The sequence below is a fragment of the Mytilus edulis genome, chromosome 10 (assembly GCF_963676685.1).
Source record: "Mytilus edulis chromosome 10, xbMytEdul2.2, whole genome shotgun sequence".
NCBI lineage: Eukaryota > Metazoa > Mollusca > Bivalvia > Mytilida > Mytilidae > Mytilus > Mytilus edulis.
In genome coordinates, this window is record NC_092353.1 from 53,442,747 (window position 1) to 53,468,994 (window position 26,248).

The following is a 26,248-nucleotide window of genomic DNA, read 5'->3' on the forward strand; positions in this document are numbered from 1 at the left end:
GTCAGGAGTCTGTAATTCAGTAGTTGTCCTTTGTTTATGTGTTACATATTTATTTTTCGTTCATTTTGTTTTTTGTTATATAAATAAGGCGGTTAGTTTTCTTGTTTGAATTGTTTTACATTGTCATATTGGGGCCTTTTATAGCTTACCATGCGGTTTGGGCTTTGCTCATTGTTGAAGGCCGTACGGTGACCTATATTAAATTTTGTTAATGTCTCTGTCATTTTGGTCTCTTGTGCACTGTTGTCTAATTGGAAATCATACCTCATCTTCTTTTTTATATTCTTGTCCTTTTAAAATGCCCATTATAGACATATCATGATACATTAAGCTTTACATTTATATCTTATAAATTTCAAATAGCGATTTTTTTTATACTTATTCAATAACGACAATGTTGCTGCAATAGGTGCCAAAAAACAATCAACAATATTTTATTGAAAAGAAACGGCATTTTATTTCAATTGTTCTTAAAGAAAAAAGATGTTTCATTTCATTTAGTATACGGACACTGTAAATTTTGAATGTAAATGAGTAAAACAAAATGTATATGTATATATTGTATCTTATACGTCTCTCATTTATCTTTTAAAGATTGATGCATACAATACAAATGTTTATATGTTTTGTTTAATTCTGTGATTCTCACTTTATGTCTTTAAAATTATAATAATAATAAAATATTGAATCTAAAAATATTCAGAAACTATAAACTTTTCTTAAATTTATACTTGCGTCAGAAAATTAAAACCAGCAGTGTCAGCGGGCATTCAATATCATTGACATACTATATAGCACTAATCGCAATATACATGTACATAAAAAATTATATTTTGGACATCTTATCAGTAATCTCTCCAATGTTGAAATCTATGTATTATAATTATTCGCTTATTAGGCATATTCATATTCTACAAAGATATTTTCAATCATTTAGTTTTGATAAATACTATTAAATAACATATTTGTCTCAGTCTCCTGAGTGAGGATATTCGATTGATAAAATACAATAAACAAGGTTGTCAGGTAAATGTGGATTACGGATTAAGATGTCAGATGTCAAACTTGAATAAACGAACTAAGGTGAATTTAACCCGAAAATGTAGTTTCTCCTTAACAGTGTATTAATTCCAAGTTCTTTATTTTCATTCAAACTAAATTAATTAGAATGATAGAAAGATTCGGAACTAAAGATAGTCACAATTTAAAACATGTATTTTGAAAAAAGACAAAAAACGCGAGATCAGATCTAATTTAAATCCAGGGTCCGTATATGTACAATGGTACGTAAGTAAAGATTTTATCCGAAAAGACAATTAATTTGTACAACTATTGAATATTGTTTAATGCATAAATTGTCAGATCAAGATCGAACTTGTCGCTTGCTTCGTTGGAAGTACGAATATAGATAAATCACAGATTTATATTAAAACTAGAACGTTCTAGAACAGTTGAAGAAACAGTGGCGGATCCAGAAATTTTCATAAGTGCGTGCCCACTGACTGACCTAAGAGGAGGCCCGCTGCAGTCACGCTTCAGTGATTCCCTATATAAGCAACCAATTGTTTTCCCAAAACGGGGGGGGGGGGGGGGGCACCTGGGCCCTCCCCCTAAATCCGCCTCTGAAGAAATCATCAGAATTTGTTTATTGTTAGTTCTTTTGTACATGTATAACTATATCGCGAACCCGAAGTTGTGAGATAGGATGTGAAATCGCAACTAAGCGTGAATTCTTTGGAAAAGCGACAGTTCTATGAAACCCTATTGTCAATTTCAAGTTCTGTTTCGACATCATTGTAATATATGTCACTGGACGTTTAGTAGTTTAGTAGTTTAAACATATTTTATTGTTCAAAACAAATGGATTAGATATTTAGTGCATGCAAAGTAAATTTCAAAGATGAAAGTCGTACAATCTAATTAAAAACCGATCTCTCATCGCTCCTGTTTCTGATATGTCGCGTGGGAGATCTAACGAAACCGGCTTTGAGGTCACATGTGAGTGAACTAAAAGTTATGAATTTATAATGATATTCAAATGAGTTGACGACCTATTAATAAGCCAATCAAAAAAGTTTATGAATTATTTTGACTGACGATTTTGTCGTAAATAAAATGAGTTACATCCCTTTACCTTACGTTAAACTTCCAAGATCGTGGAAGACTCAATTTCATTGGTCGAAAAAGACACACCTACGAGGTCACTCACATGTGACCTCAAAGCGGGTTTCGTTAGATCTCCCACGCGACATATCAGAAAACGGGAGCTATGAGAGATCGGTTTTTAATTAGATTGAAAGTCGTATTAGTTCCATAATGCTTCAAACTAAATATAAACTGAGAAAACATGAATACATGTATAACTGCAATATTCCGTGTGACTGGGGTATAGAAATATTGTCACTTGGTCTTCTCCCGACCGGCAGTAAAACGCTTGCCGAAGTGGGGCTTCCGTTTGGCTGTGTGGGATGTATCAGGTTCGCAGTCACGTCCGGTCAGAAGGGGAACGTTAAATCCGATGCCTCTTGCAAAGAGAACGCCACGCTCTTTCCACGTTAATAACCCTTGCAACAACTCTGTAGAGGGGTCCGAAGGTGGCCTGTTACAAGGCAAAATTTCTGTCCCTATCCATGATACCCTCATTTTCCAGTGGCAGTCCAAATTTCCCCGACCATCATCCCAGATAGCCGCTATCGTATGAACCTACCTATTGTATTTTTTGTGAATTTGTTCTCGTCCTGAATATGCATGAAATATTTGCCACTGGACGTTAAGCAACCAACAATCAATCAATTAATCAGCAATATTCCGAATCTCCGACATTCATTTGTGTAAATGAAGAAAAGATAACAATGATCGGTATCTGTGTGAATCTACGTCTTAATCACGCTTCATAAAGTTATTACAGAATATTCAAGATTTACAACTATTCTTGAATATGATTGCCAATGGAATAAACCATGCAGCAGATTTCAAAATATACCCAATTAATCTGTGTGTGAATTATAACAACTTAAACGGTAATTTTGATGTAGTGTACGTCGATCGTCTCTGTAACATGAAGGCGTATGTCAACCATATTACCATACTTAGTTCAAAAGTACACAACAACCCTTTTCTTTGTGAATTATACGCGCAGGAACACACATCTTACTATTTTACATGGATTGGTAGTAAATGTTACTTTTCAACTGTAGTCTATTTGACATCAAAGTATCATACAAGTACGGAGGCTAGGATTTACAATTCGATTGATTGATTGTTGGTTGCTTTACGCCGCAGATTTACAATTCGGCTAGTCTAGATGACTTAGGAAGTCAAACATGTATATGGAAAGTAAATTTTACTATTATTTTTTTTTAACAAAATAAGAAGATTACTATTATTAATTGAACAAAATAAGAAGATCAAAACGCCAAAAGAAATTAATTAAACCCGGTGAATGACACTCCTTGTTGTTGAATTTGGGTTTGGCTGACCTTAATTTATATTACGTGTTAAAACAATTATTAAAATAAATATACAAATATTTTACTTTGTTTGTTTTTTTTTTTTTTGGGGGGGGGGGGGGGGGGAGAGGGGGAGTCATTGACCCTAAAAAAATAACAACAATACAGGCTTATAGTAATTTGAAGCATTTTTTAAGCATTCAAATATAATGAAACGTATTATATTTCTTCCGAATACAAAAAAAAAAAGTCTGCCAAAATATAATGATATTTCAGAAAAATATATAGTGTGTTAATTGAAAACGTAAACCAAAATGCATACATATGTCTCTACTTATAACAGTCATACATAATTTATAGAAATAAAAATCAGCGATTTATCATTCATGCATTAGTATTTTGTCGAAAGAGACCGAGATGACCTTATTAATTCAAATTATCGGACACTTATTTTTTTCCAAAACACGTTATAGTTAAAAGCGCAGCCATAAAACACATGTATTATATCTAGGCATAGTCCGAGACGATATTCTCTGTAAATATGCTTCCTTCATTTAAAGTCCGGTTTTTCTTAAACACTTTACATCGTATAACAGGGGCACTGCCGAAAATAATCTTTCAAAAAGTTGTAACACTTCAGATATTTGACCACATGACAAAAAATTATACAATAAACATTGGTCACGCACGATAGATTCTGATGTAAGACACGTGCCGTTACAATAGCAAGTTATCACGCATCAGTGCACACAGGTTTGTCGAATAGGTCAGTTGATTGGAGAAAAGTTACCAAAAACCACGCCTACCTTTAACTTTTACCCAATCAAACGTCTTTGACATAAACATAAATAATACATGGGTAATATTACAGAGATTTTGAAAAAGTTAAGACTCTTAATTCAAACTTATGTATTAATGTTCGTAATGCATTTTCGCAATTAACCCTTAATTTTATACATACTTTCACCTATCTAATGAGGCAAAAATACAAATTAATAAAAAAAAAATGCAAATTAATATTTCGAATTATAATGCACAGTTTGTGATAAATGGGTGTCAAAATGTATTAACCAAAAACCAAAGACCAGTTTCAACAAGAATTCTTTTATTGCAGAGTCACATAAAACATAATGTTGTCGTATTTTCAAAAAGAATTATCAATTTGAAAATTACTTTTCCTTTTTACCTAGTTTCTAAATTCATATATTATGCAAATATAGATATGGTAGTTGCCGATTGAGTCTAGAAGGTGGCAGGATTTACACAGAGAAGACAGAATATGTCGTCTCTGTGACACAAACAACATTGATGATGATTACCATTACATTATGAATTGTAGAACATTTAAACTATAGAAAGAAATGTTTAAGGAACTACTGTTAGTCAAACCCTTATATCTTTAAAGCTGATCAACAGTTAAACTCATCAAATGTTGTATTATTAGAAAAAACATGTAAAAGTTATAAATGTGAAGGTCAGTCCTCCAAGTTAATTTAATTGTATCGTTTACACATGCATGTAATAATTTTACCTTATAGTTATGTTTATGTATGTTCTTGGTAACTAGTAATTGAAGTTTAATGAGAAATAAAGTATTCGTATTTCTTTAAACCATAAATTACAGTACACGAAGACAGCCTACGGGTGAAGTACAAGTGAATACATCATAATGATTATATTTAATCCTCATCCGTGCGCGTCCTTGTAAATGGAAAACTCTGGATTTTCGTTGATAATTACCGGAGAGATTATAAAAGATCTAGAAAAGACTTTCAAAGGTGTTTGCCAAAAATGAATTGAAATAAAAGACTTTTGTGTATACGAGTTACAACATTGCATTAGTATGATTCGGAACTTTGACAAAAAAAAGTTAGTGCACATATTTTTAGTGGACGTAGACGAAAAAGAATAAGCCATTCCCCATGTATATAGATTAAAACAGAAGTTTAATTTTTATTCTTAAATTAAATTCTGAAATTCAAAAGACATGTTTCTGATACTTGACAGTTCAGCGAACACTATTACATGAAATACTAATACACGATGATATTGGCACAGTGTTCAACTATCACAAAAGGGAGTCTAACCAACTAAGAAATGCTTTATCATCTGTAGATTGATTTTTGTATATGAAACGATGTGTATTGATTTTACTTGGTTCAATGTTCAGTGGCAAGTATTTTATATATGCGCAGGTACTGAGACAGAAAATCAAATTATTCATATACTTATGGTCTTCAAAAATAACGATTGCGGGATGACGGACAGGAAGACTTCAAACGTAACAGTGTGAACTAGCTGTCAGTAACTTAAGTACTCTCAGATCCTTTCTTGCTAGTGTTTTTTTGTTGTTGTTATGTTAAACAAGTGATTCTTTCATTGTTGAAGACCCTCTAGCGACTATAAAGATGAACAGGAATATAACGCTGACCATTGATCATTTGTATTTTTGTTTAAGCTCTGACTTTTTGTGCGATTATATCCCGTGTACGTTTACTCCATATTCCTTTATTTTCTATAAAGGCGTCTGTCTTGACAGTAAGTTGACACGACTTAATACAAATCAAACCCTTAAATGTAAGACACCAGATGGGAATACACAAAAAGGAGAGCCAGTTTGGTATTCTTTAATTTTAGAGGTCAATTCTTCATGAAGAAACGACTATATGTTTTCTGTATTCAGCAAAGACTCATATCTTCTACACTATTTTCGCACAATGTCTGGATATTGGTAGACATGCATCATTGCGAAACTAAACATTTACAAATGACAATTAACACTTAGACTATAGCCATATAGTAGGACACTGAGTAAATGAACAAAAGACTAGTAATTCAGAAACATGCATGGATCACGCAAAAACATGCAGGGGCGACTTTGGAGTAATGGGAGTTTGCTTCTTGCAAGACATTCGCCGTGAAAACAATTTGATATGAAGACAAGCCTTTGGTTCAACTTTGTTTTAAAATTTCAAACACGAGGCTGTACATTTACGGCCCTGGTAAATGTTCTTAAGCAAGACATATTTTTCCTTTCATTTTGTTGTTAGCTTTCTGAAATAGATTTTTAATACATATTATAAACTATATTTTTTATGATTCTTTTTTTTTCAATTTCAGTTAAATACTATTTCTGATATGCTTTTTTATAAATTGTAACATGTTTAAATGTCTTTTTCTTCATCTTTTTGAAACCCTGGTTTTGTATTACCACTGACCAGTACAGTAAAGAAACAGCTGCTTCATGTTTGCATAAATGTGTTTGTAACCAATCTAACATGCTCTTATTTCCTTATCTTTTATTCCGTGTCTATAGATAGTCTTGATCGGGAAGGCAAGATTTATTTTGTCTGTTGGTTGCTTGGCTAGCGTAAACTAATCGATTTACCTCACACTTTGACGTTTGATGGAGATTGTTTTTAAATAAATGCCGTACCTTTGTACTTTGGTTTTCTGTCGAATTTTTCTCAAAATCTTTGGAAGTTCTATCATTTGTTTTGCATAATTTTTTTTTTATTGTAAATGAACGTGTGGCGCAAACGTAGCATTTGAGAAAAAAGTTGTAGCGCAAAAGGACGCATTTTTGGCGCAAACGGATCTCTCCCGAAAATGATATCAGATCATATTATAATTACTATACTATATATAAAAATATTAATTTTCGCGAACCATTTAGGTCACGGAAATTCCAAAATATGGCATCAGTAAGGAGAGTTGTGCAAATAATGTGAATACACAGAACCCCCATCCAAATTATCTTTAGCTAAAAGTATTCATCATTTTCTATTTGATATGTACTAACAACATTCCATTTTTCTATAATTTCGATTAAAATATTCCAAAATCTGAGTTAAAAAAAGTCAAATGCCCAAAATAAACATTGTCTGATTGGTTGAAGTACTGTGGCGTCAATGATAAGCATAGCAAGCCTCGATGTAAAGCACACGCTTCACATGAATAAGGAGAGTTTTACAAATAATGTGAATACACAGATCCTCCATCCTATTTATATTTTGCTGAAAATGTTGCAATGTTCATCATTTCTGTTTTGATTCTGCTAACAACATTCCATTTTTTCTTTAATTCCGATTTATATATGTGGAACCCGCAATAAAAATAGATGGCCTCAATGATTTAAACGCAACGCAAAAAATTCCGTTGACCCTGAATTCAACGGATCGATAATAGCATCATCACCATCAACAAAATGTTTACCGTTATCTTTGTGAAATTTCAGTTATATAGTTCTTTAATTAGAGAAATTTTGGTAAGTATTACTTATTAATGTTAAGGTTCTACTGATGTGCTCCTCTAGACCTTTTTGACGGTCCGTTTTATCCCATTTATCTCAATATTATCTCCGATGACAGTAATGTCAACCCGACCTATTCGTGTCAAAAGTGAAAATCGCATCGATTTATTGAACTAATTTCTTCTTAAACTGTGCATGCATTATTTCTGTATTATATGATAACCAATCACATTCACGTTGCATGTTTGCATGAAAATGGTCATGTATTAGTGAATTGTAAGGGCGATGCAACTTGAGGTCAGTGCGCGATCACGTGACATTATTATTTGTAAACAAATTTAAAACATGCTCCCCGCGTAACACGTGTCTGAATTATCCTTTCAAAGTGTTATGAATCTTTCAATCACTATTTTATGAGATATTTCTAGGTTTGCATATCAGTAGTCAAAGTGAATTAAACGTAGTTCTTAGTTGTGTTTTTTTTTTATATAGAATTAGAAGGTAAATCTACATAAGGGGGTCTCATTGGGGGGGGGGGGGTGTGGTGTTCTGATCCCAGATCCCACTTACTGTTTTGTCAGATTCCCATATCCCGCTTACACTATGTACATGAGCAATTTTCATTTTTTTGTCATTTCCGGGGTCCTGCAGAACCCCATTTCCCGTTTTCACGACAGACCTCATTTCCCGTTTTCATGACACAATAATTTGACTTTCACGTTTCACGCTTGCGAAAAATTGTCAATATTGGTCACGCTTAGACCCAATGAGAACCACACACTAGTCAGTATTTAACTTCACCCAAAAAGATGACTCAACTTCCCTCTATATTTAAAACCTGCATACTAATTTAAATAGCATTTGCTCCCCTTGAACACTATTTGGCCCCTTCCGTGTCATTTCCCTTTAAATTTGCTGAAAAGTCATACTTTAAGTCCATTTACAGTAACGGCTAATATTTGATTTTACCATCTTAATTTCAATTTTCATATTGAACACATTTGACCATTCAATATGAGTTCCCATGTATTTTTGTCATATATGAAGGAGGTTTTAGGTCATGTTTTCCTAAACACCTTATTGCTATTTGTCTGTCTGGATTGTTAAAACCACAAAATCAAATATTGATGAATATGCAAGTTTTCAACAATCCCGGAACATTAACAAAGATGTGTGTGAGAGGGTGAAAATTACCCTTCTGATGTACTGATATTTTTAGCACCCCAAGTGAGAATCTAACTCAGGACTTTCAGCACTGTAGCCATCGGTCTTAACCACAAGATCACGAACTCACATTTGATGAACTAATTTCTTCTATATTAACTGTACATGCATAAATTCTGTATTATTTGATAACCAATCACATTCACGTTGCATGTTTGCATGATAATGGGTTCTGTATGAGTGAACTGTAGTGTATTGCAAAATTAATGCAAATTGTGACGCCAGTGCGCCTTCACGTGACATAATTATTTGTAACCAAACCGGCTTCTCATGTAATGTAACGGTTTATTTCGTCCTCTGTGATATTTTATCCTGAGGATAATTTGTCCTGGTAATTTTTTTCCAGGCATGGTATTTCATTTCAAAGGTTGATTTTTCCCAGAGGAGTGAAAATCTATCAGATTTCTGTGTTATGCGGATAGTATGTACGGGTATATATTTGCCGTATTATATTTCACAGAACCGTGTGAAAAAGAGTCCCATTAACTACTATGTAAGTTACTCTCAATCAATATATACCTGACTATAATTATAAAGTGTTTACAAAGGTAAGCAACTGTCTAGGGCCAGGTAAGGGAGGGGAAAAATTAGTATTAGTACTATTTCGCAGAACGATAAACAGATGCATAGACAGACCAAGGGGATGGGGGAAATTTAGCTTATGACATATATGTAAGAAATCATTGAAGCTTGATGGGAGTGGGCAACCCTCTGGTCCATCAGAGCCCCCACACCTTTTTGAAAAGTTCTGGATCTGCCACTGAGATTTGCAGGTTTTCTTAGTAAAGATACCTTAAAATATCACAAACTGTGTGCTTTCCAGACCATAGTTTACATTTTTTTTCATATTTTGCCGTGTCAAAATGACCTAAATTTAAAGGACAGTATATAGACCCAAAAATGGTATATCACATTCTACACATCAAGATTTTAGCAGGAAAGACTGCCATTGGAGTTTTTAACCATTGTGACTTTTTAATTTGATCTACTCCACTAATTAAAGTCGTTGAAGTAGAATATTTAATGTAGGTTTGTCCACATTTTGGTATATATTAATACATGTTTAGAAATAATGTTGAGCCTGTTCCTAGATGCCTGTTATAGACTTCAATATTTATTGTTTATTGAAAATAAATGGAATCGATTCTTTCAGAAAAGTTTAATTCTATGGAAATGTATCCCCCCTTTTATAAGTTGAAAAGGCTACATAGAGGTCAATATACAGTCTCCAACAGAAAACCAAAAAAGGAAAAATAAAGTGAATTTTGGAGAATTATTAAATGTACATGCATTTGAAATATTTAAGATATATTGTTTCAATTTTTTTAGTTCTAGGTTCCACATAACTACCATTTTAGAAAACGATTTCAATGCTAAGTCTATTAGAGGGATATTTGATTTTCATTGGTTGTAAATATGGAATCTTATTCAGTGGCAAAGGAAATAGACACTGACAAGTCTTAGATAACATTTTATATAGTTTTGAATTTTTCTTCGTCAGTTGACTAAAATTAGATGGAGGTGTGTTCTAATTTCCAACAGAGGAGCAATCAACCTATATCAATATGTGCATGAAGCAAATTGATAGTTGCTAGATACTGAATGATTATATCCACAATAAAGGTTTAACCTGTGCATATATACTTAAAACAAGATAAAAAAAGTCATGTCTTTTTCAGGACTTCTGAATCCAATCATGTAGTATGGAATGTTATTGAGATATGGTTTGGGTGGATGGATGGTCATGAAGGACCTGTAGTACAAAGTATATCACTGGATTTAGCTCTTTGTCTAAGTGTATTATTAAAGTACTTTGCTTTGAGCTCAGTTCATTGTTATGCAATTCATTTATTGTGAAATTAAGATTTGACAGACAACTCTAATGGACAAGGATTTGTCAAAGTAGTATCATCTCTATGTACAATGTAAGTATTCAGGAGATAAAAGCATTCTATTTTGATTTGAACCATACATTTTATAAAAAAAAGTGGGAACAAATTTACCGGACAATGCTACTCCCACTACTAGCAATATGATGCTAGGTTGTTTTAATACATCTGTATTGCCTGCTGATGACTCGGCCCTGAGTGTAAACGGTCCTTCAATTAGGAGGGAAAAAAATTATAAGGCCTATCCAGTCTAAGGGAGCTACCATTTGATTTTTATGGGGGGAGCTAGGATGAAATTTGAAAAAAAAGGCAGGACAGGATTTTGAGTAAAAAAAAAAGGCAGGATGAGTAACTTGGCAAAAAAAAAAGGCAGGATGACAATTGTTGTAAAAAAGTCAGGATAAGCTAAGAAAAAAAGAGGCAGGACCGAATAGACTGAAAAATAAAAAGGCAGGACAGAGATTACAACTAAAAAAAAAGGCAGGACAAAATTTTTCATCCTAGCCCCCACCCCATAAAAATCAAATGGTAGCTCCCTAATCGATTTCTAAAACTATATTTCATTGCACATGTTCAACATTTTTATACAACCACAAAAAAATTGGGGTCGTAAATTGGTATCCTGTCCGAAAGATGGTTTCTGGATAATAACTTTATTATAAGTCAACAGAAATCAACAAAATTATAACACAACGTTTATAACCACAAAAGGAAGCTTGGGATTGATTTTGGGGGTTATGGTCCCTAAGGTTTAGGAATAAGGGGTACAAAGGTGCCCAAAACAAGCTTTAATCTAGTGTCGGTTTAAAAAGTTGTGTATAAGTATTTCAATTGTTCTGAAATTGTACCACAATGTTTAATACCATAAGTAGAAGGTTCGGATATATTGTGTGGGTTATGGGACAAACAGTCTAATAATTACGGACCAAAAACAAACATTTTTGTAAATTCAAGACCCTTAATTGGAGTTTGTCCAGAATGGTTCTTGAATTACCTAATACCAATGCTTTATGAAATCTTCTTTGAAAATTGGAGTTATCTTTCTTTGTTCAGTCAACTTAAATCAATTATACAATATACAATGCAATATTCACTTTATTACCAACTGATAAATTAAAGCAGTCATTAATAACCATTCAGTGATTGCAAGCACTTTCTAGGGTATGCCCTTTTACAAATGGAAAAATTATACATATTTTTAGTTTCTGATCTCTTAACTGAAGTTTGTCTCCTCTAAATGTTTCTCATTTCAGAAATTAAAAAGAAAATTTCTTTAGATATTTTTGTTTGAAAGGATTAATATTCAGCAGCATAGTGAATTGCTCCTAACACAAAAGCAAAACAAATATTTAAGTTCATTAGACCACATTCATTCTATGTCAGAAACCTAAGCTGTGTCATCTATTTAATCACAATTCAAACTCAGAGCTGTTTCCAGCTTGAATGTTGTGTCAATACTAGCCCCAACTGTTCAGGCTTCGACCTCTGCAGTCGTATAAAGCTGGGCTCTGCGGAGCATCTGGTCCATTCATTTGTTTATTTTTCAATTTGTGTGAATTAACATAGTTACAGTAAATGCTAATTACTGCACTTTCATACCACAACAAATATTGTATTGGTACATGTATCACTCAAATGTGTATCCATATAACAAAAAAAATGAAAAGGAATAATTTTGCATTACCTTTTGAATACTATGACTTTTTAGATATGTAGACATATTAAGACTCATTAGTAGATGTTGATAATATTGGCTTAAAATGCTTGAAATTCTATCAGATTACTTTTGGAGCAGTTATGAGTTTTGAAATTAGAAAGATCATATCATATGCAACAAGTGTAGTAAGTTTCAAGTTGATTGGAATTCAGCTTCATCAAAAACTACTTTGACCAAAAACTTTAACCTGAAACTCCCACTTCCATTTTCTATGTTCAATGGACCGTGAAATTGGGGTCAAAAGTCTAATTTGGCTTTAAAATTAGAAAGATCATATCATAATGAACATGTGAACTAAGTTTCGAGTTGATTGGACTTCAGCTTCATCAAAAACTACCTTGACCAAAAACTTTAACCTAAAGCGGGACAAACGAACGAACGGACCCACAGACCAGAAAACATAATGCCTATCTACTATTGTAGGTGGGGGCATAAAAAATTTAATAAATAACACTCATAATGCTCAGATTGGTTGTCATCGTGCAACATAGTTAATAACACCACATAGAAAAAACATAGAACTCATTTTGTCATAAGACACTGTCAAACATCCATACATACTATCCACACTCATCTGTGTCCACACTTGTATCTTTTCTAAAAAAATACTTGAATGTTTTATTTATCTTTAAGCATTTATTGAGAAAAATATTTTTGTCTGCATTTCTCATTAAAAATTCAAATCTTGTAATGATCAATTGTTATTATAAGAAAATTTTCTGTATGGCATATCTTTGCAATAGTTTGCTCAATTACACAGTGAAATTATGTGTGTCCGATTTTCCGGTAATTAGGTCCTTAATAGAGTTGTGACTGTTGATTCACAGATGTGCGATTACGCAATGTATCGCCCTCCGATCACCTGAATATTGCCGGAGGTGATGTTCTAAATGGCTTATTACTTGGTAATTGATTTTAAAACTAAACAAATTATGACATATTATTTTAACCATGACCGGAACTTTATTTTAACAGTAGCACTCGGCAATACTATAGTATATATTGAATCAGGAAAACAAAAATAGTCTTTTAACATGACAAAAAAAGAAATGAAGCAACTTTAAAAAAATAGGTAGCCAGTAGAATTTTGTGGCCGAATTTTGTCTCGTGAGACAAAAACAGTACAATATTAATGTATTTTTACCTGCATAATCAATAACCAGGTAAACTCCCAAAAGCAAGTTAAACAATCATACAAAACGATGTGTAACAAGAATGTTCGGTGTTACCAAGGAGGTTATATGAGATATAACCACCTTGTTGTTACATACGTTACTGGCAAAAAGAATTTAAGCATCACTAATTATATATATAATCAGCAGATAAAATTCATGTGTTATGCCCCCGCTGTAGGATGTACATGTAGCAATGCTTCTTTATTTAGGAGATTTCAAATTAAACGAAGCCTTCTTATAGCTGACTATGCGGTATGGTCTTTGCTCATTGTTGAAGGCCGTACGGTGACCTATAGTTGTTAATTTCTGTGTCCTTTTGGTCTCTTGTGGACAGTTGTCTCATTGGCAATCATACCACATCTTCTTTTTTATATATTCAAGTATGGGTTATAGTGCACAACGTTGTCTTCACATCTTAACTCCAAGTATTGCATTATTTCACTTTAAGGTGGTATGGGAGTCTAAAATAAAAATGATAGAATTTGTTCATACTTTGCCAAAATGTTGTATCTATTGATACATGTTGAAAAATATAATAAAAATGATTTTCTCAAGCTACAGGACGGGACAAAATGACACATTTTGTATGGATTATACAGGATAAAACACCATTTTGTGATTAGAAACTAAACACAATGATAGAATTGTTAAATACTTCAGGAAAAGATAGCTTTCAGACACTGCTTTGAGAATATCAAAAGAAAAGATAGGGTCACCGTACGTTTTTTCCGGCTAAAATACAAAATAGGAAAATTTCATACAGAATCCTTCAGAAAATGTACTTTTTTAGAGTTACCTCCCCTTAAAATGCCAATTTAAAAAAAAAATAAAAACAACCAAAAATAATTAACATTTGCAAAAACATCAATATTTAGAAGTTATATTCTTATAAATTGGTACTTTTAAATGAAAATGTACATTAAACATCTGCATTTCTGCATCAAATTTTGCTAACTTGATGGAAAATCTGGACCTTTGATTCTCTGTTTTTTACAATCCAAGATGGAGGAAGACACCCATACCACCTTAATACATTATTACGTTTCAAAGTTCAGCAACGCAAGCTGCTGAATTATTATATGATAAAAAGATACATATGCGCAACAAAACTAAGCAATGACCACAGACGCAAAGACCACATGGTGATCTCAATTGATCAGAAAGGGTAAGCGGAATCTGCTATTGAAGTGGGAACCGTGTTCAATACATTTTGTGTGGTTCCAAACTTTTTAATGGGGACATAATGTATGCTATTTTTAGAGTCTCTAATTAATATCTGTAGTGATATATTAATTCATCCGTCTATGCATGTATCTTTGTATAGATGCAGGCCTACATTTATCCGACCATCATTCAATGATCTATCTATATATAAAAAATTATACTTACTTCGCATGTTGGAGTAATATTATAGGTTTCTTTGTAATCTCCTACTGGTCTTTCTAAGTTCAGACTGAAACAGAGAGCTTATATAACTTGAAAAGTGAAATTCAAAAGTACAAATGTAACTGAAAATGTATCATCAACCATTACAAATGTCACGGCCTATACATAGTTAAACATTACTACTAAGTTTGTTTACTTATTAAACGCCAATAATGTTAATAATAACCGTTTGGTATTCAAGTTTTAAACAGTTTATGTATGTGTCAGAGTATAACCAGAAAGTTTTACATTGCATTTCAGAAATATCTGAAAACTGGCTGCTAGCTTGAACCTGATTATTTTCCGTCAACAAATTAAACATTCAAAACATCAGATCAAATAACATTTACAAAAAAGCGCTATCGATTTTTAAACTGACCTAGAAAGATGTCAGAAAATTTTAAAATATAAATAAATTTTAACGATTCTAAAAAAAAAGAAATTTTAAAAATAGAGGCCAAGGTTTCTGTATTATTCACATGTAATTTATCCTCATATAGGAAAGTTTCCCTAAATGATATATAGATATAATAATGACCAGTGACCCCCCTTTTTAACCTAGTTATATTATTAAACACTGTGCTTGTTGTATTCTTCTACTTCTCTTAATAAATATTTTTGTATAACATTGTGTCTTAACGTTGATTGTTCTGCTCCTTGTGGGCGTTTTGATTAGCAATAAAATATATTTGAATTTGAATTTGAATTTGTAAGCATGTTTATATTTGTTGTTTAAAGTTTTCGTTGAGAAGGCAAAATAAAAAAGAGTATAATGTTAATCTCAAAATCTGCAAGACTGAAAACTGAGTAGAGGTGTTTGAGAAAACGGACCACTGGAAACATTTGCTTCTGACTCCGGGTAATAGATTACGGTTCGGTTTCTTTCGTGCACTTCATTATATTTGGCACTAACGATTCTAAAAAAAAAAGAAATTTTATGCTTCAGTTGTACCCACCTTGATCGCTTTTCACTCACTTCAAACCCTTAAACCCATTTCAAACATAGCAAACATGTGGCGTTATACACGGTGACAGCTTATCTTATCTTATATAAGTTGTGGCCCATCGAAATTTCTTAAACTGAAGCAACTTAGGAACTCGTTTTTCTAACGAAAATAATGAAGCTACTTACAGTACCTTGTAATTATTAATAATTTGTATGAAAAAAATGAAAAAAACCCTAACTTTTCTTTCTCCAATCCGATCCATCCATCATAACCTTCATCTGGTTTGGCACATTTTTCTTTTTCTTCTAATGGCTGACTGAAGAACTGTTTTGAATATTCCAATACTTGTTTCAACTGAAATAATATTTGAAATCAAATTTAATATACATGTACATCATATTAGTTTCTACTTTAAATTAGTTCGAGGTTACAGAACACATAAGGAGGGTAACTCTTTAAAAATCAATCGACCGATACCATTGGCAAAGAGAAATGAAACTTCTCAATGATCAAAATAAGTGTTTCTCAAACGGCTACATTTATAAATAAATTATGTTATATATCCAATGAAATTATTCCTCTAAGTTTCTCGAAATTGACATAAGTTTGTGGACAGGTAATATGCTGAAAGTTTACGAAAGTTAAACGAGCCAAATGAATATAAGTCAAAGTGTAGGGAAACCTTTTATAACGTCCATGTAAATCCTAATTTTATCTTTTCGTCATTCACATAGACACAAATGGATAATTATTAACAAAATACTGTTATGTCTAATTAATGACTTTTTTTGTTGTTACTGTTGGTGTCTTTTTTATATTCAGGTGTTTAATAATACAATAAGTAAAAACAATATTATACAAACAGTCTTATACCTGTTCATCAGGGACCCCGTGGTTTTTCAAATAACAGAACCCAATATTCTGTAGAGCTTGACACATCTGGTCTCCTAGTTCCTTCAAGTCCTCCCTAGGTACGGACTCTGCCTTCTCGATATGAAGCCCATACTTTTGGAAATCTATGACGGGTATTGAAGACATATTGGTTTAAGTCTGCAATATAAACAGTAAGTACTAAGATATCACAATTTACAAGATTTGGTTATCTTCAAACACCGCAAAACGTCTGACATGAATGTTTGGATTGTTGCTTATAAGCGATAAGAACAATGAAAACCTTTTTTCTACAATTAGGTGTTTGGCACGAACAGTCGCCACTCCAGAATATTTCGGAGCATCTGAGCTCGTTTTGCGGGGTTCGTGTCATTAGTCTTAAATGTATTTTTTTTTTTATATTCTTGATTGTCCTTTCGATAGTTTTAATCCTTTTACAATTAAAGCAACCAATCAACTATTAATTAATTATATTGTTCTTAGATATAGGAATATGTGGTGTGAGATTACTCTCCATCCAAATAACAATTTATAACAGTAAACCATTATAGGTCAATGTACGGCCTTCAACACGGAGCCTTGTTTGCATACGTTAACCGTCTAGTGTCTAATATGAAGTGGTAAACATAATGTTGTTATATGTGTCTACTAGTTCCATTTTTTTAAAGCGCTGAAAAGGTATATTGTACACGTATCTTTGTTTCAATGATGGAAGACCAAGTACGATTTTAACGTAAAGCATGTTCACTCGTAAATAGACAAACAATATCGAGAGTGTTGTTAAAATTATTACCCGCATAAAACACACCAAGGCCACACCAATTTAATTTCTTGTTCTACGGATTTTTGGACTTCAAAATTTGGGGCGAGCGAGCGATTTGAAAATTTAAATAAAAAAATATTTAATTTGCAAATTTTTGAGGCGAAGCTTGAAAAGTAGAGGCGAGCGATTATAATTTTTTTTTGTAAACATAAAATAGTAGGTTTAGACAATATTAAAGCTTGCTTTATCACATGTACTTTGACATTTCTTTAATTTCTGAAGTATTTTTTCCCTGTTCACCAAGAAATAATTAAATCTGGTCTGTGTATGACATGTATGTGTGACTGACAATGAGACAATTCTCCATCCAAGTCATAATCAGTTTGGGGAGAACCCCTTAATGTTATAAATATCCCTTTTACATGTTTTATGAGGGATCAATATAAGTTATAATATATTTGTTTGTACAAAAGGGCTCATATTTTCTCAAAGAACTATATATCTATCTGGTATTAATTGGTAAAAACATGTCCAAGAATTTTGTAATATTCCTGGACTTTAACCATGTTAACACATTTACTTTAACAGTTTAATATTATTCAAAATAAGTGGACCACTCTTTTAGAAAAAGTTGTTTAAAATATGATGTAACTCTCCTCTTTTTGGGTACAAAATTCTAAGTTTTCAAAGATTTTGTATAGAAGAACTATACAAATCCTTGGTATTTCTATTTTCTTTTATACTTTAGTAAAATGACCCCTTGACCATGTTGTCTGAGGGAGGGTTGTTCTCAACCTGATATAAATAACAAACACCTGTAGGTCAAAGTACGGCCTTTTACACAGGGCTTTGATACAGACCAAACAGCAGGCTATAAAGGACCCAAAATTATTAGCGTACACAATTCGAACATGAAAACCTACGATCTAATTTATATATCATGTACATCCAAACGGGAAAAATTATACCAATGAACAACATTACCAAACGATAACTGCTGAACGACAGGCCCCTCAATCAATCAGGACAGGTGCATAAACATGCAGAGGCTATGGATAGTTTTGTTTCGCCAGCATACAATATAATTGCAGTTGAAGGCAAATCCTTCAGAAGTTCTTTGTACTTTATTCTAACAACGACATGTTTTGATAGGGAATATAAGTAAGGGGGAAAGTAACCAATTTTTTGTTCTTTACTCCGGTATTTCCGCTGATATAGATTTATATCGGAGATACAAATCCTTGATCGGAGCACTCCCGCTTTGAATAAGTAGGTTTCATGCTGAAACAAATATTCTCACAGATATTTACAAAGTGTGCTGGGGTGCTTTTATGTTTAAAATCGTTATATACAGGTTAGACTGTGATTTTAAAAACAAATGTTGATATCTTTTTATCATGTTTACCAAAAAAAAACGGTGCGGGAAATGGACATGATTACATTTCCGGATGCGGGAAGCGGGAATATAAAAAAAATTAAAAAAATCTGTTTTGAAAAAAATAGGTGCGGGCGGGTCCGTCGAACAAGGAATCAAATTGGTGTGGCCCAATCTAAAAAAAAAAGACAACAATTATTCACAATTAATAAGTACAACCCATTAAAACACTACACAGAAAAATTAGGATTGATCTGGAAGACTATTCCTAAAATTAAATGATGAGAATTTAAAAAAGCGTGTTTGTTCATAGTGAAGCCGTCTTATACATGTATATGTTTTACCTTGAATTAAAAACATGACAATGAACAACTATCGGTATAAAAATGATCCTTCTGGAGCTGTTCAATAATTGACTGCCGTTACCTTATATGAATAGATTCTTTTTTGTTTTTATCTACTTGTACATGTTTTCTGGAATATGTTTTTTCTGGGTTTGTATTTGTCTTTTTGAGTATATTGGCATTTATATAATTTGCATAATTTTTATGTTATCATTTTTTATGTCAGTGTTACAAATCTTTTAAAAATCATTTATATTGCAATTTTCTCATCTTATTCTTAGCCGACCTATACCGTTCCTTTTGATATTTCCTATTGGTAATACACATGGTCCTTTAGACCTCAATTCGTTATCATTTAAATTCAATTATAAGAAAACACTTTATTGCTTTCCTCATCACAAAGGCTGACGACTGGAGAATAGAAATATGGGTTCTTCAGGTCTTCTTCCGACCGGTAGTAAAACCCTTTCTTAATTGAAGCGTACACCTAGCTGTTCTGGATGTAGAATAAAATTGAGAATGGAAATGGGGAATGTGTCAAAGAGACAACAACCCGACCATAGAACAAACAACAGCAGACGGTCACCAACAGGTCTTCAATGTAGCGAGAAATTCCCGCACCCGGAGGCGTCCTTCAGCTGACCCCCAAACAAATATATATACTAGTTCAGTGATAATGAACGCCATACTAAACTCCAAATTGTACACAAGAAAACTAAAAATAAAGATAATGCAAGACCAACAAAGGCACGCAGCCACGTCTGATAAAAATGAGGATAAAGTATATTTGACTGTTCGAGATGTACAAGCATGAAGTCGTGTCCGGTCAGAATGGGGAGGTTAAATTCTGTTGTACTGTTAGGGATGTTAAAACAGGCAGTCACGTCTGGTCATCATGGGCAGATTATATTTTGTTCGATTGTTCGAGTTATTCAAGCATGCATTCAGGTCCGGTCAAAATTTGGCCATTGAATATGATGACTCGGGAGAGAATACCACGCTCTCTGTACGTTTATTATCCTTGCAATAACTCATGAAGGGTTCGTAGGTGGCCTACTACAAGGCAAAGTTTCAGTATTAATTCAATATAACCTCGTATTTTATAGGTGCGGTCGAAATTTCACCGACCTTCATTCATGAGGTCCTCAATTACAAGACCTAACTTTTGTATTTATTGTTAATTTGTTGTCCTGAACAATAACCAAATAATTGTCACTGGACTTTAGGAAAATTACAATCGAATCTATTTTTTTTTTCTACAGTGACATAAGAAAAAAGGGAACCATGCCTCATGAACTCAAATAGACAGACAACAGTCAATCCTTGGGTTGAAACTTTTTGGAAAAGTAGCAATCTAATTAAAATATAGATCTCTGATTTCTTTATACTACAGAGTAGTTTTTGACATGTAAATACGGCGATATTTGTCCATTTGTTATGATGAACCATTAAATAGCGTACAAAACTGCGTTTGTTATGTATAAAGTAACTGTAAAAATAAATGTGTTCTTTAGTGGCAACAATCTGTATGATATATTTACTTACTTTCTAAAATGTCCCACTATAACTTCCTTGACGTGTACATGTATATATTTGTTGACATCTTAATCAGAATTTATGTATAGACACGAGAGTGTCCACTCAATATTGATATGTGTTTATAATATATGAGAGTACAGGTAAATTTATGAGACTACAATGTATTTAGAGTGCATTAGTGTATGATCATGATGATGATAACCGTAAATGTTATTTAGCAAAAATGATAACACAGGGGACAGACGTAGTTTGTTCTTATGTTGTACTGTTACAACACCGTCCGAGGTAAGGGGGAGGGGTTGGCACCAACAAACATGTTTTGTATACATTCCTATAAAGGCCGTTAGTTTTCTCATTTGAATTGTTTTACATTTGTCATTTCGTGGCCTAGATAGCCGACTATATGGTATGGGTTATTTCATTGTTGAAAGCCGTAAGGTGACCTACAGTTGTTAACTTAATATGTTAAGCCTTATAATATAAAGGTGCTTCTAACAGTAGAGTTAAAGTAGTTTATAAACATACTGCCCCTCTATCTTACTTTTCACGGATTGATTAGTTAATTAATAGTAAGTTATACTATGTAAAAGATTATATAATAAAAATGATTAAAACACAAAAACTGAAATCCAAGCATGTTCCAAGCGATTATGAACCAATTACATGTAAAGGTTATAATACTGAGGTCACAAAACGAAGGAACGAAAACAATGCTTGAAAAAGCGAATTTGAAAAATGGGGCTAACTAATTGGAACGGAAAATATGATTTGTAGAGTTTAGATTTTTGTTGTTGATTGTCGTCTATAGAACGTTACATTCCCTCCAATTGTAGTGCCTAAAGATAAAAGACCGAGACATTAAGTTTCTAAATTATACTGTTTTTTCCCGTTTAAAAAAAAGTATTTCCAAACAATTTGATTTGGTTGCCTAATTGCGCCATTGTGTATTTTATGATTGATTAACGATTGTCTAGTGCCTATAATTTTAACTTGCGCCACAGAGCATTTTTTAACACTACCCGAAAAAGAAAGTAGATTAACGAAATGGCGAATGACGATGATTGCGATTATTTTTGTTTATTCATGTTTATAATCCGAGTCCGATTTGAAGGGGATGGTGCTTGCCTTCGCTTATGGAACTATTATAATATACATACGACATTGCAAATAGAATTATTCATGAAAAGGCGAACCTATTTTGTATGAAACATACGACGAGCTGAGCAATTTTCAAAATCATTGTCTACCTCATGACTATAGTATATTGACTACATGCAGCAGCTACGTAGCTGCTATCAAGGTTTATGTAGCAGCTAGGCTAAATACACGTTCATAGTCATAAATCTTCGTAGCACTATGTAGGCGCTACGATATTGAACGCAACCCTGGTAAGAAATTAGTCTTACTATAATTATAGAAGGGGGTAATACCTTTTTATGTTGACCTGTTTTGGCTTTTTTTCAAGGTGTTGTTAACGGTTATCCGAGATAAATCAAGACAGCTTTAGTATCTTTAGTATCTTTAAACTACTGCAAATCATGAAAATGGCTTTCATAAAGAAGCAACCACTTAACTTAAAAAAAAGGGGGGGGGGGGCATTTTGTTTATTTATCTGAGTCAGAATTTTGCCGCGCAAACGTTTTATTCCGGTTTTTTTTTCGATGCTGGTACATTGTAATCAATTTTTTCTCTTCAACATTTAACACTATAATGTGTGGGGAAACTCTTGATTCAGAATATTTTTTATCATCTGTAGAACCAGAATTGTTTTCTTTATCCAATTGGGGTTCGGAATATTTCCATCCCCCCTATTTAGAGTCAAATGGTCGTTCCCTTGCTGCTAGAAAAGTTGTCCGAAAACGTTTCATTCGATTCTACGTAATAAACATTTTTAAATGACATAGAGTTTACAAATGTGAACAAATCTTATGTACAGGTAATTAAACAAGGTGTATAGATGTGAACAAATTTAATGTGAAACCAATGTCCAGTTCATTAAACTAATTGTAAACAAGTTTACTGTACATGGAATTTGGTGTGAACACGGCCTAACATTCTTTAAATGAAAAACAAGTGTCAAGTTTGCCTTTGTCAGTGTTCATTGTTTGAAACTTTTTTTAATATTTAACCAAAACACATAATGTACTAAGTTTTTGATTCAAATAAGTTAATTGAATTCTTTTTGTAGAAATTCAATGCTGGAAAAAAACATGTATTGACCATAAAAAAAATATAACTGTTTATTACACTTGTAGGCATCATATATAGTATTCCATCTTTCAAACCTACTAGTCTATAAACATTAATCGCAAAATAAGGAAATCTACCAAGTTCTGACATCACAGCTATACGAATTAGTTTAATAATTTTCTCGCCTTTCCGTATATACAGAAATCGTTTAATATGTGTTCAGTACTATTTACAGAATTAAAAAAAAAAAAAAAAAAAGACAACGGATACACAAAACTATTTTGTTTGTGTTTAAGTTGGATAGACTTCGAATTCCGTAAAAAAAAAAGTACACACGTACTATACAGAATTTAAATTACGTGTGTATATGCAGAATTCGAATAACGTTAAACAGGGAATTATTTGTACAGATTCTCATCAAACTATTCAAACCAATTCGGCTGCAGGGTCAGCATATGGTCCGAGACCACAATTATTTCGTAGTGCATTTCTTTTAGAACATAAATGAAAATAAAAAAAATCCCACCTGCGCTTTCTCAAAGAAACTTTTACAGTGTGTTGTACTACTTTTGGGACAAATTATATCAAAATTATAGAAAACTTCATCGTCTCTAACTCAAAATATGGACAATTTTATCTTTAGGGCGTCTTGAAATCTTTTGACAGATTCCGAAGTGCTATTTTTCAACTTTTTTCACCTGGACCAAATCACTACTTTCCTTTAAAATTCTGGACCCAAGTTTTTTTTACAGTGTAATTTAACCCCCATACTTGCAATTTGAGGCATTAAACATGGAGAAATAAATTTGGAAGGGGTATAAAAATTAATGGCAAGTAACCCACTGTCAACACTAGGGACTATATTTGTTATTCTGTATATCGGATGTTGTGTGACTTCAATATGGTCAAATCCAACCGGCACTGTAAGGATTAGGTGGGCGACTCTGCCTTGACCAATGAATAGAAGACAAACCATGCAAGAGTAAGTCCAGGAGAAGGGAAATCATTGGACAAAGACACAATCGAGACAAAAATGTCACACATTGTCTTAGATACATGATTTTTTATTTATAAAAAAAGATGTGGTATCATTGTCAATGAGACAAATCTCCGCAAGAGACCAAAATGACACAGAAATCAACAACTATAGGTCATAATATTTGTTATTGGCTTTGACCTTAAACTTTCAATAACTGCGAATACTCTCAGATCTGTACTTTGTATTTTTGTGGTTGTTAAGCCATGTCCACGTCCGGTATGTATAAGTGTAAAAAGTGTATGTGCTTTGTATAGATCTGATAAGTTAAGCCCTTTTCAACTAATTTTTAACCCTGCCATGTTCGTAATGTGCCTGTCCCAAGTCAGTAGCTGGTAGTTTAGTGGTTTTCGTTAGTTTATGTCTACATTTTTGTTTTTCGTAAATAGTTACAGTGTATGTTGTAATTCATCAGTCCTGCACCCCTCCAACCATTTTAAAAGAGACATGTTTTTTTCTAGATTTTAAAATAAGCTCGGGATATAAAATCGGTATCCCTGCAAATATATTGAGTGTTATCTCTTAGACTATGTCTGATCGATTGTTATTGGAAGTGCTGAATGTCTCCGTATTTCGTGGACTCACATTCCCGAAATTATATTCATAAAATCGCACGGTATGGTGTCTTGGTAGAACTCATCTTTTCGGAAAACATATTTCGTCCTATTTGTCATCTTTTTTTAGGACCTGGTTTGTATTTGTCTCTTTTTTCCCCTCATTTTGACTGTCACGACAAAATCAATTTTAGTAAAACTCAGATGAGTGTCATACAAGGAGAAGAATGTGTTGCGACCAAAGAGGGCGGGTAGTGTTGTCCAACTCTGATATATTTATTTATGTAGTTAATAGTGGTTAAACCTCACTCCCCTGATGCGCGAAAGGGGGAATCCGAAGATCTAGTGAAATGAAGATAGATAAAGCAAAAAAAAAAAAACTTAAACGAAAGAGGGACGAGGGTCAGGACTGAGCAGTTGCAAAACGCATGTGTACCAACTCCACTATACTGAGACAAATATCCCGCATGAGAAGAAGAATCGGAATTAAAACGTACAACCACAAATATTATAGAGAACGGAGTTGGTCTTTTTAATAGAAAATGTACCTATAAACTTAGGATAGATGCATTGTCGGAATAATGGGCTGTCGAAGTAATGGGCTGTCGGAAAAGTGGGCTGTCGGAGTAATGGGCTGTCGGAATAATGGGCTGTCGGAGTAATGGGCTGTCGGAATAATGGTTGTCGGACTAATGGGATGTCACCCATTTGGTTCGTCTTGTAAACGCTATATTCCCTCCTAGACATGCATGATATGAAGCAGAAAAAAATGACGACCAGTTTGAGTGCCTTAAGATAAGAGTGCGATCCATGTATTATGAGGCATCAAGTTTCGAAATTATACTGTTTTCCCGTAAAAAAAAGTATTTTCGAACAATTTAACTTGGTTTCATAGGTTGCGCAATTTAGTATTTTATTGACATACCATACCGATTGTCTAGTACTTACAATGTGCGATTTGAACAAGCGCCCTAGAACAGTTTTCTTTAAACTGCCCGAACAAGCAAGTAGATTAATGAAAAGGGGAATGACGATTATTGTGATTATTTTCGTTTATATGCTTATAATCTGAGTCCGATTTGAGGGGGTTTGTGTGTGCCTCCCCTTATAAAACTACATTTATATGGTTAACATGGTTAAAGAAAATACTGTTTGTAAATCCCACTCATACATGTAAGTTATCCCTTGTCCTTTCAAAATTCTGAATACGCAACTGATTATTTATCTTTATGAAGGTATGGAATTCAACAACAAATTAGAAATCAATGAATGCGGTATACTATATTGTAAATAGAATTATTCTTGAAAAGGGGAACCTATTTTGTATGAAACATACGACGATCGCGGAGCCATGTCTATTTTTAAAATCATTGTCTACCTCGTTACTAGTATTATATAAGAAATTGTATATCTCTGAGTTGTATATTGTATAACCGTTTTACTTATCGCTATTTATTCCATTCCGGGAAAAAAAGTCA

At 33.1% G+C, this 26,248-nt stretch overlaps 1 protein-coding gene across 3 annotated transcripts in view; it reads right to left on the minus strand.

The window, feature by feature from the left end:
- The window catches only part of LOC139491478 (uncharacterized), a 52,455-nt gene extending 31,317 nt beyond the window's left edge, over positions 1 to 21,138 (minus strand). Inside the window, exons 1-4 of one of the 3 annotated variants that reach the window (XM_071279190.1) lie at positions 20,997 to 21,138; positions 16,952 to 17,128; positions 16,317 to 16,432; positions 15,096 to 15,159 (exon numbers count right to left, since the gene is read on the minus strand). In XM_071279190.1, the coding sequence (XP_071135291.1) occupies positions 15,096 to 15,159; positions 16,317 to 16,432; positions 16,952 to 17,116 (345 nt within the window). In that variant the 5' untranslated portion in view covers positions 17,117 to 17,128; positions 20,997 to 21,138. Of the gene's footprint in view, positions 1 to 15,095; positions 15,160 to 16,316; positions 16,433 to 16,951; positions 17,129 to 17,762; positions 17,781 to 20,996 lie in introns of those variants that run through there. The other 2 variants (XM_071279192.1, XM_071279191.1) reach the window with 2 other exon arrangements.
- Positions 21,139 to 26,248: the final 5,110 nt, after the last annotated feature.